The 16,010-nt window shown below is 41.5% G+C and overlaps 1 protein-coding gene across 2 annotated transcripts in view; it reads left to right on the top strand.

The window, feature by feature from the left end:
• The first annotated feature begins 228 nt into the window (after nucleotides 1-228).
• The window catches only part of adamts14 (ADAM metallopeptidase with thrombospondin type 1 motif, 14), a 49,396-nt gene continuing 33,614 nt past the window's right edge, over nucleotides 229-16,010 (top strand). For both annotated transcript variants that reach the window (XM_080469215.1, XM_080469214.1), the window contains exons 1-4: nucleotides 229-722; nucleotides 1,135-1,553; nucleotides 11,857-12,013; nucleotides 15,378-15,574. In XM_080469215.1, the coding sequence (XP_080325341.1) occupies nucleotides 644-722; nucleotides 1,135-1,553; nucleotides 11,857-12,013; nucleotides 15,378-15,574 (852 nt within the window). In that variant the 5' untranslated portion in view covers nucleotides 229-643. The remainder of the gene's footprint in view (nucleotides 723-1,134; nucleotides 1,554-11,856; nucleotides 12,014-15,377; nucleotides 15,575-16,010) is intronic.

The following is a 16,010-nucleotide window of genomic DNA, read 5'->3' as shown; positions in this document are numbered from 1 at the left end:
GCAGGCGCTCCCACCGTGGAAGTGGATGGAAGTGGAGCAGCGGACCCATTGGTGCGTAATGGTGCACGACTGGACGGCAGATGTTTCACCACCCGGGACACTCTGTCTCTGCACACTTTATCTGAACCCTCCCGAGCTCTTTTCCTTTTCCTTTTTTCTTTTTCCCCTGCGCGGAGGCGTGCGTTAACTTGGACCGGTGCCTTAAAAATAAAAAAATAAAAAAGGAAAGAAAAGAAAAGGGGGAAAAAGTTATCTAAGGAAGGATAAGACGATAAAAAAAAAAAAAAGTGGGCTACTTCTTCCAAAGCGTCCCGGTTTGTACCGGGGAGTTGTCGTCATCAGCACCCCAGATTCCCCCCCTCAGCTCCCTAAATGGATGGACCAGTCTCGGTCTTTGCAGTTCAGCGCAGGCCAAAAGATTGGAAACAACTTGCGAGTATCCGTCAGTTTGGCGTTTAGAGGGAAACTCTCAGAAATGCCCCGTTGCCTCGCTGGAGCTCAACTCTGAGGACTTTTCTCCTGCATTTTGCTCCTTTTTTTTTTTTTTTTTTTTTTTTTTTTCATTTCAGGAGGAAGCCCAAAGTTTACAAGAGAAAGGAAAACTTTGCGCTGAAGTGGCAGCTCTCTCGCTTTAGCTCTCGCTATGGATTGTATGTATTTATTGATGTGCTTTTCACTCACTCAACTATTTTTGGAGCATATTTTCGCTGCAGAAACACATGGTGAGTTGTCCATTTGATTCTTTTTATTTGTATGCACTATGCGGAAAAAAAGTACTGTGAAGTTTTAGAATAGGTGAATAGTGATATATATATATATATATATATATAGAGGAGTGTGTTTAATATTGATTGATGACTGTTATAACTCCAGCAGCTTTATTGTTCTGGGTGAAGCGAATCAATACCGGGTGTTGCTGGATTTCCACTCTGGTTATGGATTTAGTTCATAAAGAACACAAAAATCATCTCTGTGCCATTCTGAATTAATATTTGTGTCCATTTGATCCCTTCCCTCATGGTGCATGCCCTTGTAATCATCAGTGTTGCATTGCTTTATTGTCTGTCTTTCTTTCTTCTTTTTTTTTTGACATCTGTGAATGTGATTCTCACTTGACACTGTCTGTCCCATCAGAAAACCTCTCGGGAAAGTTAAGTGAATATGGTCTTATCGTGCCATTCAGCACAGACTCCCATGGCCGGTACATTTCTCACGTGGTGTCTGCTGGAGGTGGAAGTAAAGGCGCTCCTGCCACTGATGCCTCCTCAGCTGCTGGCAGCAGAAGAAGGGTGGCCCGCAGTGCCCCCGAGATGCCCTCGGTCACCTCGGCCTCGGCCTCCCAGCACTTGTTCTTCAATGTCACTGTGTTTGGGAAGGAGCTGCACCTCCGTCTGAGGGCCAACAGGAGACTGGTGGCTCCAGGGGCTGTTGTTGAATGGCAAGAGGACTTCAAGGAAAAGGCCAAAGAAGAGATCCACGGGGACTGTGTTTTCACTGGGGATGTGAGTGACATGCCGGAGGCCTCTGTGGCCATCAGCAACTGTGATGGACTGGTAAGTCACTCATTTCAAACAATAGCAGGAGAGAAATATGGCTGTCATTGTTTGGCACGGTGTCCACTGATGGTCACATATTGATTCGTACTCCCTAGGGATTGCCACTATTTCTTGACATTTCCACAAGAACATGACACCAGAATCTGGCTCAAAGTTTAATTCAGTTTAATCTTTTTGTTAAGTGGCTGCTGTCCTGTCAGTTTTTAATGACCAGGCTTTTTTTTTTTTTTTTTCTTCTGTATTCAAGTACTTATTAAGCCACTTCTCCAACATAATTTCTATCCTCAATTATAATGTTTGCCAAAAACAGCCCAACCGCTTGCAGATGTTGGAGTTGTTGGAGTGTTTGTATGCAGCTCCACTACTGGTCACAAGCTCATTAGGCAGCTAATGATTGGGCAAGAATAGATCTGCCCAGTGACACAGCATGCAAGTGGTTAAAGCTTTAAGAAAATGCAGAAAGGATAAAGGATGATTGTTCAACTATTTAAGTTGATAAATAAAGCTTGTTGTCTATTGAGCAACCATTTAGATAATACTATAACATATTGATAGTCAATGTTAACATTCCATTACTTAAACCTGCTGTGCCTGATAGTGCTGAGGAAAACTACAATTCTTTGTTTACGTGTTTTATTGTTAGTATAGAAGAACACTTTGTGCAGTTTTCTTTTTATCACTTCTTTTTTATATATATATATATATTTTTTCCCTACAACTTCCATGATTCTAGTTGTGGAAAAATGGAAGCAGCTGGTAGTGGGTGAAACTCTGGAGCCTTTTGCTTGAGTGTTTTATTCTTTGCCCATAAAACGACTTCAGAGAGATTAAAAAAATAATTTCAGAAGAGACTTGGTTGACCTTGGATCCAAAATGGAAACAGTTTTTTTGGCCTCAAGAGAAATGCAGACTTTATCCAACATACGAGAGTTTGGAACATGTGAGTTTTTCGCACTTTGAAGTGCAGTTAAAAGATGAGGAACATTGACACTAACTTCACCCTCGGTGTTGACCCTTGGCTGACGTTATAGAAGTTCAGAAGAGCGTTTTCTGCTCCAACACAGCATTTACAGTGTCACCATGGCCTCTAGATCTGTGTTGTGCTGTCACAGAGCAGAGCGATGGGAGCTCAGCCACTAATGAATGTTTGCGTTTGAGCAAATTAGAATGAATTTCCAAACAGCCACGTGACGTTTGAATTGGCAGGTTCACTCTGGGACTGTGCCGAAGCTCCTCTCTGAGCTGTTGTGACAGAAATAACATGGAGTGGGAGAGTGAAGATAACTCTCTGACCACAACGCTTCCCCCATGTGACAGATACATGGATTTTTTTTCACTCAAGTCCTGAATGATCACACAGTCTGACACCCTATTCACCGATTGGAGTCTGCAGTTGACTGCCAATAAGGCCTGAATCCTATTTCTATCTGTCGGCTTTATCAGGAAATATTTATTTGCATGACTCAAAGTACCAACCTATTGACACTTTGAACTCAACACTGCATTTTCACAAAACCCCCCCCATAACCCGACTGTAATAATGGACCAAATCATGATAGAACAAAACATAACTATGTGTCCTATTTCTTATCGTTTGGATATAAGTGGTTACTGAACAATGACATTTTGTGTGATTTCAATGAAAGCGCCCACAGTGAGTCAAGGCTACAAATGACAAACTGCCCCTGTGCGGCACAATGTCGTATTCATCCATGGAAACAATGGGAAAGAAAGGTGATTTAACACAACTGAGAACACACAAGAGATGGCAGACATGAAAGCACGGCCATTGGGAGCTATCAGAGGTATTATTCAGTGCCATTCTTCTTAGGTTCAGCCTGCCTTTATTACAGTTTGTGCTGGTTAATTATGAGCTTTAAGCCTCAATGTATTTTTTTTATATTTTTATTCACAATGTGAAAAATACCATTAGAAGATTGTGTTGTAACAATGATTGAAAAAGGATGGAAACTGAACAGATCCAACAGAAAAGTAAAACAAAAGCATGACATGATACGCAGTGGCTGGCTTGACAGTGTTGGGATGCGAACAACAACCACGATGGCATGAGAGTCGTCCCTGCAGCGCGACGAAGCCCCACCACTAATGGGTCCAGTGTCTCGGCTGCACAATTGCTTCCTCATGATAGTGCGACCAAGGTGGCACCACATGTTGTCGGCAACAGAAGCAGTCCTTCTGCCTCTGTCAGGTCAACGTGTGTGGGACCGTGTGAAACGGTGCATGGGGAGGAGGGCTGTGCAATATAGTCTGACATCAATAACTGCTAAGTGATGTAGGAAATTAAATAACAACATCTATTTCAGGGTGTGTATTTGTCACAGATCATCAATATATGTGGCGAAATGTGTCGTAAGACTGCTTCTCTTATTCAGTTTTTACAAACGTATTTGTTGTGTCCACTTGGATACTTTCTCAAAAGGTCTTGTAGCGTGCATTTTTGTCAAAACACAACTTGCCATCTCAATGATATTGTTGAAATTGTGACGTCAGGTTGATTAAAAATGTGCATTTCAAGCTCATTGGTCCCTCTGGATGGCCAGTAGGTGTCCATCTGAGTGTGTCCCTCTCTGTTCTTATCTCTCTCTGTGATGGACTGGTATCATTTCCAGCTTGTACAGCAGAGATGAGCTCCAGCCTCCCACAAACCTGAGGTGGAAAAAGCAGTATAGAAGATGGGTAGTGGGGGGTTCCAGGAGCTGTTGTTTTTTGCCCTGCAGGGCTTTGTATGCCCATTCCTCTTCAACCTTTCATTCATTAAGCTTTTCTTCTCTGATCTGTGGTTCCAATATCAGTCAGGTCACAGCTCCAGTAATGATTGGACCTGTGAAGTTTCACTCTGACAGGATCTTCAGACTATATACACATTATTATAAATTCACAGAGTCATTGTTGCTTTTAGTGGGATGTTACCATGGGCGTTTAAAGAAAGTGGACATTTCTGGCACACCAATTTCACTACGTTTGCCTCTACTCAGACACTGAACGCGACTATGTTGGGGTCATTCAGCGACCCAGATTTGTAAGTAAGCAACTCATCTTCTGGAAGCAACTCTCTAATCAGTATTTGCCAAAACAACTTCCTTTTGAATGTAAATCACACAAAGAGGATGAAGATCTCGTTACGGTTCACAATCAAACAGAAGACTCTAAATCTCAGATCATTCTCTAAACAACTCGAGATAAGACCTTAGTGCGATCTCCCGCTAAAAGCAAAGCTGATCCGATTTTTCAGGAGTTGTACGATCTTGTATGGTATTTATGATGTTCGGTCTTTAATTTTAGAGCTTTAATGTTTGTCATGAAGATGTGGTCTGCTCAACCAAATCACAGAAAAACAAACGTCTCTTTGCAGGCTTGCATGAAGCAGATTTTCAAAGAGAACCTGTTGCTATTGAGATCTTCATTCCCCTATATGTTCCCGGGACATAAATCTACGACATCACGCTGTTTACATTTTCAAATGTCAGATTTTACACTCTATAATTTGAAGCTCTACAATTTGTACTGCGATAGCAGAAGAGGCCTGGGGCGATACACACAAAACCAAAACTATCCATTTGACTGAATACACATCAGTGAGTGTGGTAAAAGATTTTTTTATTTGCTTTTTGGGTGAACTTACCCCCTTACGGGCTGCAGCGAGGCTCCTCAGAATATTGTCCATGCGTTGTATTGCATCAAAGCCAACATAAACATGGACCTGTCTGTGCATGCGGGGGGGGGGGATTTTGAAGTTGCACAGGCGGCTCGCAGGCAAATTATTTAGTCTGACATGTGTGCTTGATGTGGAAGGACGCAGAGGAGATTTTGTCTGATGAAAGAACCGAGTTTGAAAGTATGTCATGTGACTGAAGCACTCAGGTCACTAGATGCGGGCGAGATCTTTGAGATGCCCTGTATTATCTTCATGTGTCAGTGGTGCTGAGAGAGAGAGAGAGAGAGAGAGAGAGAGAGAGACTGTATGACGGGTGCATATGTGTCTTGTGTCTTAACTGTTAAAATGACTTAATTCAGTGTTAACGTGTGAGCACCTTCACTGCAGACAAAATAATGGCAAGGCTTGACAGATTACACTAACTTGGTGTCCCGCTCATCGTCCCAAAGTGTCGTATTCATAACAGCTTGCGACAGGAAAACAATCGCACTCTGAAGTTGCATTCATGCTGGCCTCACTGGACGCCGCCACACCATGCGAAATGACAAGTTTAATTTATGCATAATTGAGCCGCATCTCATCGTTTGTACTACCTACTCAGGCTCTTGGCGGATGGCAGCAGCTGTGCACGCCCGACGGGCTATTGTTGTGGAGCGATGAGTGATGGCCATGATTATACTGGTGCTGCTCATGTGTTGGGAATTAACACAGATGACGGGGCTGATTGAATTACATATGTGATGGAAACACGAGTGCCAGACAACTACGGCAGGAAGAGCCTATTTCTGTGTCCATTGGTTAAAAAGAGAGAGAGCCACCTAGCAACAGACTTTTTTTTAGGGGGTGAAGTGGTGTGGGTTGTTTTCCAATCGCTGTAGATGGAAAATGCCTGCGTAAATTGTTCTATTCATTAATGTTTTGAGGAATTCTGCACAGAGCTGTTTTCAGTCCAGTATTTCCAGTACTGTGCTGGCACGGAGCGACGGTCACTAAATTAGGAACTCCGTCAGTGAGACTACAACTCGGCCAATAACGTGATTTATTTCCATCTTTATTTTGTAGCAGCGCCGGAGCTACAGTGAGCGCCTCTAAACAGGTGCTCACTCAAACAGACAGACACAAATAATTGCTGCCGCTTCGGCAAGTAGTTTTCTTCGTAAGACAACTAAACTTCTTGGAACACACGTCTACACACTTCTTCTACTGTCGAATTGTGACAAGGATGATGTGTTTTTGTAGACAGACCTGGAAGACAGTTTTGCCTTAGTCAGCTTGATAAAAAGCTAATTGGATGCGTGGCAGGATGTTTTCATGTTTCGCTGTAGCTTTTGCTTTCTTGTATTTCAGAATAAAAAGTGATGAGCTGATTACGAGTGACAGACGAGATTTTACTCCATTTTAGATAGTCAGCTGCAATGGTAGGTAACTCTCACTTTATCGTCAATGAATTTAAAGCTTAAAGTTTTATCTTGTCACACTCCAGGTCTTCAATGTCTATTTTATAGCTTTTGAAGGTCTGAGATCACTTGGACCTAACACGTTCAATTCTACATTAAAATTCTTTTTCCTTGCAGTTACATCTTCCCTTTACGTATTCTTCAACTCTTCCCAAAAAAAACAAAACAAAAAAAAAACTGCCATGACTTTCTTTGCTGTCAGCACTATGACTAAGTAATTATGCACGGGTGGAGATGACTGTCAGTGACTATGAGCCCAATTTTCTCCCCACAGTCCTCATCTTGATCACCAGCTATACGTGCCCTTTGCGGCCCCTGCACGGAGAGATAGAAAGGCTGATAAAACGGATTCAAATCGTAATCCTCCACTGCCCATGGGTCTGCTGAGTCCAGCACCATTGAAGCATGATTAACTTCCTGTTTTATTGATCTTCCTGGTTTTGCCAGAAAAGCTTTTATCCAGTGTCACCGGCACGTTGCACGCTGCCAGTACCTCACCAGTATTAAAGACTCATTTCTTCTTCTCACTGATGACAGTGATGGGATTATGGATCATCTGTCCTTAAGTTATTACAGTAAACTCTGCGACCTCATTAAAATAAAAGTGCATACCTTGACCTGACAGTGGATTACCTTCTTCTGTCTGTGTCGCTGTCTCAACCAAGGAACTGAAATTACATGTTTCTGAACAATCTGCCACAAATTACAGGTTGAGCTCCAGGAATGACGGCTGGACTTTGATTTTCTTGCTTGTTGCAGCTCAAGCATCCATAGCCTGCAGCCCTTGTGTTTCATTTTTAGATGGTGCTTGTTTGTCATGCACCATAAGGGATGTCTCCATCAGATGTTTTGAGTAGATGATGTAAAATAACCCAGCATGCTGCATGTACGTGGCATATTCCTTTAATGTCTGCACCAAGGACAAAAAGAAAGGAAAACATTGTTTATTTGCATTCTTTAATCTTTGTAGGTCAATACCTTCATTGTAATTTGATAAATCAAACAGGAAAAAAGGAAAATGGGGGTTTGTATGGCTCGCCTCTCAGAAGAGACAAACATAGCATTCATTAAATATTCAATAAATAATTCTTTGCATTATTCATTGTATTGCTGTCATCGTTATCCATCCTGTCAAGAAAGGCTCTTCTCTACTCTTATGCTTGATCTGTAGTTTCATAATTAATTGATTTGAAGGAGAATCCATACTTTTTTGCTTTGAATTTCTGTCATCGGTACTGGTAAGCAACCTTTGATTGTATAGTATCTGTCAGATAAAGATAAGAGGGGATAGTATTGTTTTTGTAAAATCAGTCTATGACAGGGAGGCGATTTCACCACTTCTCAGTGCTTTTGTTCCTACCGTCAGTGTAGGTGGCAGACTCTTGACGCTTTCACAGCGCCGGAAAAGTGTCACTCTGAAATCACCTACAGCAAATGTCCACCTTCAAAGTTGCTCTTACTGATGTGTGGAATTTAGTGCACCGGTGAGCTTCGGGGTAAGCTATATTTGTCTTTTTTGAAAGTGTCAGTGTCACAGCTGGATGCCTCGTCACCTAAACTCCAGAGCTTTTTTTCCCCTCCCCTGTGCATTTGCGGCAGAAGCTCAGGACTCACTGGTTATTTACAGCACTGGCATTCAAAACTAGAAGATTAGATCCACATTTTTTAACTACTTGAACTGATCTGATCAGCTTTCATTAAAAAGAGGCGGAATCCTGATCTGAAACTACATCCTGCCAGTTTTAGGGGAATAGCAGCACTAACAGATATCAGAAGGCCGTATAAAATTTGTTTTTTCTCTGTTTTATGCTGTAAGCAAATTTTATTCCAACTTCCAGAAAATCTATCTTTAGCCTAAAGTGGCTTTTAAGGCATAGACTCTACTTCTTCTTTTTTATTTTTGTACATAACAAGTGAACTCTTGATTAGACACACTTGTAGATTACTCCAGCAACATAAAACAAACAAATATAATGAGAGAGAAATCTTGATTTCGTCCGCATTTTGGGAAATTTTACAAGCATTCTCTGACAGACACAGTTTGACGTTCTATTGTGGTCATGGGGGAAAACGTGGCGAAACACAGAGAAGCCCGGATTGCGATGGACCAGTAGATATCAACAGAAGTGTGTGTAGTTTATGTTCAAATAAATGTGTCATCTGATTGATGCACAGAGCAGTTTCAAAAACTCTCAAAATCCTTGAAAGTTTTGCCGACGATTTGTTTTGCCGCAGATTCCTGGGATCGTTGTCGTGTCCTCATTACACCAGATGTTAAAAATGAGGCGATAAATACTGTGTGGTGCTCCTTGTCGATGCCGCCATGGCGTTGCAGTAACGAGGTAGCTGAAAGTGTTCCGACATCAACACTCATGAACTATGAGTAATACAGAGAGAATAATTGGAGTTGTTGTAGTGCAACGTGGCATGTTGTTATTGCAGTATGACTTTTTAAATCCATCCATCCATTTTTTTCCGGCTTATCCATTTCCAGGTTGCAGGGGTGGCAGTCTGAGCACCGTCACCCAGATCACATTGCACCGATTAAGAACCTTTCCTGCAGGTGGTAAGCCCACAGGAAGGTGGCGCCCGGCGTGGGACATGAACCCCCTTACCTTGAGATTGCGGGTCTCTACCAACTCTACCAACTGAGAAATCCATTTTAGAAATTAATTACTGCTATTAAAGGGACCGACATGAAGTGGCACCCACCTTTTGGGCAGCATGGCTCATAGACACAGCGCAGCTTTCATTATCGACCTTTGTTAATTAACCTGTACATTGTTTTATCTGTAGGATGCCTTAAAATTATTGAAGCGAAAGTGGTTTTACCAAATTAATGTTAAAAATTACAACCAAAATACATTAATTTAGAGCTGACACATAGATGTAAGTTCCAGCTGCACGTTTTCTTTTTTTAAATTTCTCATATTTTATTAATGTTAATATTCATCCACAATTGAACACATCATTTTGTGCCTCCTAACTTTGCCTCGTCTGGATTTTATGGTCAGATTTAAATATGTTTACGTTATCTGTCGGCCCTTCCAGATGCTGCTGCTTTCTTCTCACAGGCCCAATTTCACTTTCCACCCACTGCTGAAATAAGAGACCACAGAGGAAGTATTGGAGCATGTCCTACTTGGCATTTCCTGGTCAAGGGCTGGGGAGATTATTTCACTCCTGGTAGTCCTTACTGTCACATGTCCACAGTGAAGTCCATAGTAGTGTATTGTTAGTGACAGCATGCCGGGCATTTTGAAGAGAGGGTTGTTTTTTTTTAAATGTATTTATTTTTTAAAGGCACACTGTCCCATTTGCTACACTGTATGTAGATTTCTTTCTGCAGCTGTAAATACACACAAAATGCTGCCAAAGTTTTGGTGTGCTGTATTCATGAAAATAATGACAGGTTGGACAGATTTTACTCTGTTAGTGAGGAGTGGGTGTGTGTGTGAAATGTAGTGTTCTGCCGGGCACAGCTTGAGCTCATCAGACTTGATAAAGCAAGATGCCATAAAAAAAAAACAACTTCAGTTTCTCTTTCTTTTTGCCAGAGGCATCAGCATTGCGTCTCCATTTAGGACACATTTGATTTCCTTCACCTCTGGATGCATATTTGGTTTCTTTTTTTTTCTTTTTTGTATATCTTACGACTTGGCTTCACAGGAGAAAAAAAACACACGAAGGGAAATGAGCAAAATGTGTTCCTTAAAAAGGATTTAGGTAAGTTGCATTGTCACACTACTTCAGCACGAAGTTGTCAAATAACTATGTTTCAACATGTGAAAAGGGGTGGGATTCTTCCCTTATGTCTCTCTTTCATCTTGCCGGTCTGTTGAATCTCCTTCTCACAGCCCTGAGACATACGTACGTCTCTCTGCTGTTGCGACGGAGCGCCCAAGCTGCTCGAGAGGCGTCTCGATCCATGATGTGTAATGTGACGAGGGGCATTGCTCGGCACTTACAAACTAATTTTAACATTGACGTCATGAATTTGTTTCGGTTCCTCAGCTGCGGCACGCTTCTGTTTTGGGCTGAGGTTCGTTTGGCTGTCACTACACCTGCTTATCAGAAAAATGCAGACAGACAAAAATAGCCGGGAGTTTTTAAAACAGTGTATCTTCAGTAGCTGGAGACAGATCTCTGCAGTGATATGAATATAACTCTGAAACACACTTTAAAAGGAAGAAATGTTGGTGTGGTGTTTACAGTTTTCCGACGGTTTCTGTTGTCTTTGAAATGTGCCGCCATGTGGAAATGTTCCTGGTTAACATCCAGAGTGATGGATCTCCAGATCAAAATGTACAGCGTTATTCTGTGTTTTGTGAAAGTTGCTAAGTTTAAATATCTCCGATCAAACATTCCCCTCTTCTGCTTTTTGTTTTATCTAGACGAGGGATAAATTCTATCTCCCTCTCACGATTGATTAAAGTTCCTTCACCAGCACACTGTGCAAAACATCTCAAATAATTACATTTTAAAATCCAAGTAAAGCAGAGCTGCCAACTTGGTCGTCTCACATTGTTAATATCAGATATGTGAACTGGACTTTTTACCCCTCTATCATATCACTAATATTTTAATAAGTATTGATTTACTCTGCGTCCTCTTTTTTTTTCTCAACATATTGTTGTACATTTTATGTACATCTTCCTTTAAAACACTAGCAGGGTGTATGAATCTGTTGTATTCTTGTCTGCTCGCCTTATGTTGAACATTTGTTGCATAATTCGAAGTGTGCGTGATAAAACCTCTGCCTCTCTGAACATAAATAATGTTGTTTACATCATTTTGTTCCTGTTTGTGTGTACTCACCTTGCAATGGAAACAGGAACCGATTTTCAAGTCTTTGAGGGTGGTTAAAAAAGAAGTCTAACAACAGAATAAAGCTTCTGTACTGCTGTATGACGTACGATGGAAACATACAGTATGCAGGAAATGAGATGTTACTCATCATCTTCTACATTGTGAAGTTGTTTTGACAGTAGATGAATCCTTGTGAAAGGCTTGGAGGCCCTAGATTGTGCCTACCTGCGTCATACCACATATCCAGCTCCAAACTGAATCTCCCAATTGATCAGCCACACTATAATTACCGGCTCCAGTGGAATTACCGTCCTTTGAAGCGGGAGGAGCGCACTAATTGTAAGTCCTCTTTTTCCAGGCAGGCCTGATCCGGACTGATAATGGGGAGTTTTTCATTGAACCCCTTGAAAAGGGCCAACAGGACGTGGAAGTAAAGGGGCGTGTCCACGTGGTCTACCGCAGATCAGCCATCAAGCGCGAGACGGGCCAGCGGAGGGACGACCTTCACAACGAAGGTAGGCTAAGGAGAAGGAAAGTGACGTCAGTGGAACGAGAAAGCGCCGTGTGGCCTTGAGTGTTGTGACTTTGTGTGAAAAGAAGGAGCGAGAGTCCTTTTGGTTTGTTGTGGTCCTCATTGTTCACAATGCAGCGAAACTGCTGTCCATCAAAAGAGTCACTGATGCACAACCAACAAAAGAGAAAACGTTTGCAGAGTCGTGTGAGGAAAAGCTTAATATCAAACAAATATCAGTGCTTCATATCCATTTAAATGTTGAGTCGTATTTACTTCATACTGTACTATCGTCCTTTGCTTGTTCATCGAACTGCATGGACTTCTTTTCTGTTGCTACAGTTTGCATATCGGCTCGATAAAATTCCTCATGCTGCCCCCTGTTTGTGTATGAGATTTCAATGCAGCCAATTAAGTCTTGCATAAACCAGTAACATCACTGGCAGAGCAGATGGCCACGCTGAGCCAGACGGCTTCACATGAGTCACAGAAGGAGAGAGGAACAGCACACGCTAGTCTTCTTCTCTAAACACAAACACATGTCCTCCTACACCGCGGTGTGTTAAAACGCCACGCTTTCACCGAGGGAAAACTTACACCACTGCTCTCAGTTTTCAGATCAAAAGTGGTAATGAGCTTCGGGAGGCAGGATGTCAAACTTGTATACCATTATGCAAATGACGCTTTGGATCTTTAGATGTGTGACATAAATCAACTTGCTTGTCCTTTTGTGTAACTCTGCCGTATTGTCATTCATACCAGACCGCACCATTTTCTTCTTTTGAATAATGCAACATTATCTACAGGTTGTTAGAAGATAACAAGGACGTTACAAAGACAGCACAAAGAAGTGATTGAATTGGATTTCATATAAAGTGTGTACAATATATAATACAACATATTCATTCTGTGAATATGAATATGAAGACTGTTTTGTGTGTTTGTGATTGAATTAATGTACCATTGTAGCACCTTTCAGCTCCTTGTTTTGGCTTTACAAACATCGGTCGTAAAGAAATCAGGCACTTTTAGGGATTCACTGTTCACTATGTAGAAACATTAAGGAAACCCCCATATTGGAACAAATGCCTGATTGGTATAAAATATAGATTGATGGATTCATCAAGTCACTAGACAGTAAAGTCCCAAATCTAACATGGTAACGCCACAAAGAGTGAAAATGCTCCCCCAGGGACCACGATAAAGCCCTTTGCTTTCATTTAAAATGTTATAAGCACTACAAAATGCCCCAAGTTGGGAAACATTTAGCTCTGAATCACACATTTAAATTATACTTAAAGCCTACGAGACTGTGAAGCCGACCTGTGAGGGCTGACAGCTTTTACTATTGAGTGCTGAAGGCATTTTTCTAATCAATCTTCAGACACTTACCACAACTAAGCCAGATCTCCTGCAGGTAGAAGAAGACTGTGTAAACTCTGAGGTGTAGGAGTGATCGAGGCATGAGCATCGCACAGCACAGCTCACATTTGGTATTTGTTCCTAAATATCAATGCAAAACTAGCACACAGGCATTACATAGATAGCTTTCCAGATAACGAGATATGAGTAAACATTACATGTTTTACTGCACCAATGCAAATCAGTTGCGAGGTTAACAGTAGTCAACAACAGAGGTTTTGCCGTCAAAGCGTGCTGTCCATGAGTAAAGCCAAATTCTCCTCCGAAAATGTTTTGATTAATAAACCGATTAATGTTAAACCCTTGCCCAACACAGCAGTAACAGAACATTAACCAGAATTACTGCCGACTTAATATTAATTATGATTACCTTTTTTTTTTTTTTCCTCATTAAAAAAAAAAAGTACATAATTTGCAGTTAAGAATGGAAGACTGTGTGTCAACCTTTGCTATGATCCTCGGACTGTGCAGCATCTCACCCCTATTACTGCTCTGGATATTTTTTATATTAGCCTCGGCAGCAGAGGTAGTGTTCACGAAAAGCAGCTGGTAAAATGAGGAATGCCGGGCTCCTGTGGCAGTATTGGGAACTGGGGAGTGTGGGGGCTTCCAGGAAGGTGGGGGTGACCTTTCCTTCACAGGCAAACAACCTGACTCCATCATGAATTCCTTCTCTCCTCCTTTTCATTGCTGCAACAATAGCATGTGCATCTGGTGACACACTCTCACTTTACTCATTAATTCTCTCATTTTCTCCGCATCTGCCGCTTTAAACTCTCATCGGGCTTTTTAATAATATGCTAAACCTGGCACATACATCCTCTACAACATCAGAACCAAGTCTAGATCCTTGTAAAAGGCAATGCTGTGCAAGGTTTCATATGTGCTCAAGGATTTTTGCAATAGTTGTAGATAAGAATCTCTTCCCGTTTCATTTGGTGCCTCTAAATATTCATTAATCCATGCAACATAAGTGGACATGATGTCAATTATAGATGCAGCATTTGAAACTGTTATTTTCTTTACCACTCAGTTGTTGAATGTGTTCTCCTTCATTTGCTCTACCCCAACTGGAACAGAGACTTTTTCATCTGTTATGCATTTATCTTTTTGTCTGGTATTTATACGGAACTGATTGTATCTCGGGAGATTTGCAGAGACACGGATGTGTGAATGACATCCGCAGAGCCTTGCATTTATTTTTTCATTTTCTGTGTAGTACTTCTGGAAATACTGTAGCTAATGGGTTTATCTGGCAGACTTGCATCATTATGTTGTGAATCTATGAGTGTCTTCGTAAATCCTTGCAGTTATACTTACTGTATTTCTCTGCATAGTTGAACAAACATTGCTGCTGTGTCATTATATTTTTACATCTAGAAGATTGAAAACATCTAAGAAACCTGCCAATTTATTTGATATTGTGCAAAATATTAGGCTTTGCTTTCATATCTTTAATGATCTTCTTCATCATGGTCCCATATTTTGTGCGCCAAACTTTCTGTTATTGATTTACATCGCTATTGGGGTGTATGATCCACACATGTTTCTCACTCCATCTCATGTTGTGATTCTTCCATCAGACATCATGCCTCATTTTGTCGGACCTGTTAAACAGCTGTGAAAATTAAAAATCGCTTAATTTTTCGCTTGTTTCCAGTCCTGACGAAGCCCTCGATACAGCACAGGCATATCACAAGTGCCGCACAGAAGCTGAAGGACTTCACGGCACGGTTGAATGTTGTTTCGACATGATGCGACTCCACTGGGATTAATACCATGAGTGAGACTAGATTATGTGGAAACACCCCAAAGGATTTCTCATCTTTAGACTCCAAGACAGAAATTTGTGATATGTTAGGTTTGACAAAGCCATATATTATTTCCCTGAAATGAGTAACTAAAATATATCCTTTTATCCTTTACGCCTTTGTCATGTTTTTCAGTGGCAGACATTGGGATCGCAGACCTCCCAGCCGCTCTCGATCTCGTCGAGCACAAGCTCTCGGAGTCTGACCGCAAAAGGAGGCATGCGAAGAAGGACGACTACAACATCGAGGTGCTGCTGGCAGTGGATGACTCGGTGGTGCGCTTCCATGGCAAGGAGCATGTGCAGAATTATGTTCTCACGCTCATGAACATAGTAAGTCTATTCTTGCACAAAGAGCTCATCAAAGTCTTTTCAGCTGTTTCTGCTTCAGCTGTTGTACATGGAGGGATTATCTGGCCGGCAAAGTTTCACAAAAGTCTCTTTTGTCAATTCAATGACGATGTCTTGAGATTTTATTGCTTGAAACAGCAATAAATATATGCAATGATTGAAATAATATAAATTATTCAGGAAAGTCAAGTTTTCTCGAGACAACAGGGCCTGTGTAATCCTGGATCTGTGGTCACGTGTAAGTTTTATCTACCTGTTGTAGATTTCTTGCCTGATTTGTCCTCTTTGACATCAGACCTTGCCACACTTGTCCCCAGACCCCCACCCTCTCTTGCTGTTGTTGGATTACCAATGAGAGTGAGAGAGAGAGAAAGAGAAAAAAGAAACTCTCAGCTCATTCATTATGGGTTCCACCAGC

The sequence above is a fragment of the Lipophrys pholis genome (assembly GCF_963383615.2).
Source record: "Lipophrys pholis genome assembly, chromosome: 1".
NCBI classification, from domain to species: domain Eukaryota; kingdom Metazoa; phylum Chordata; class Actinopteri; order Blenniiformes; family Blenniidae; genus Lipophrys; species Lipophrys pholis.
Note: the sequence above shows the minus strand (reverse complement) of the source record. Positions and strands in the feature narration are given on the sequence as shown.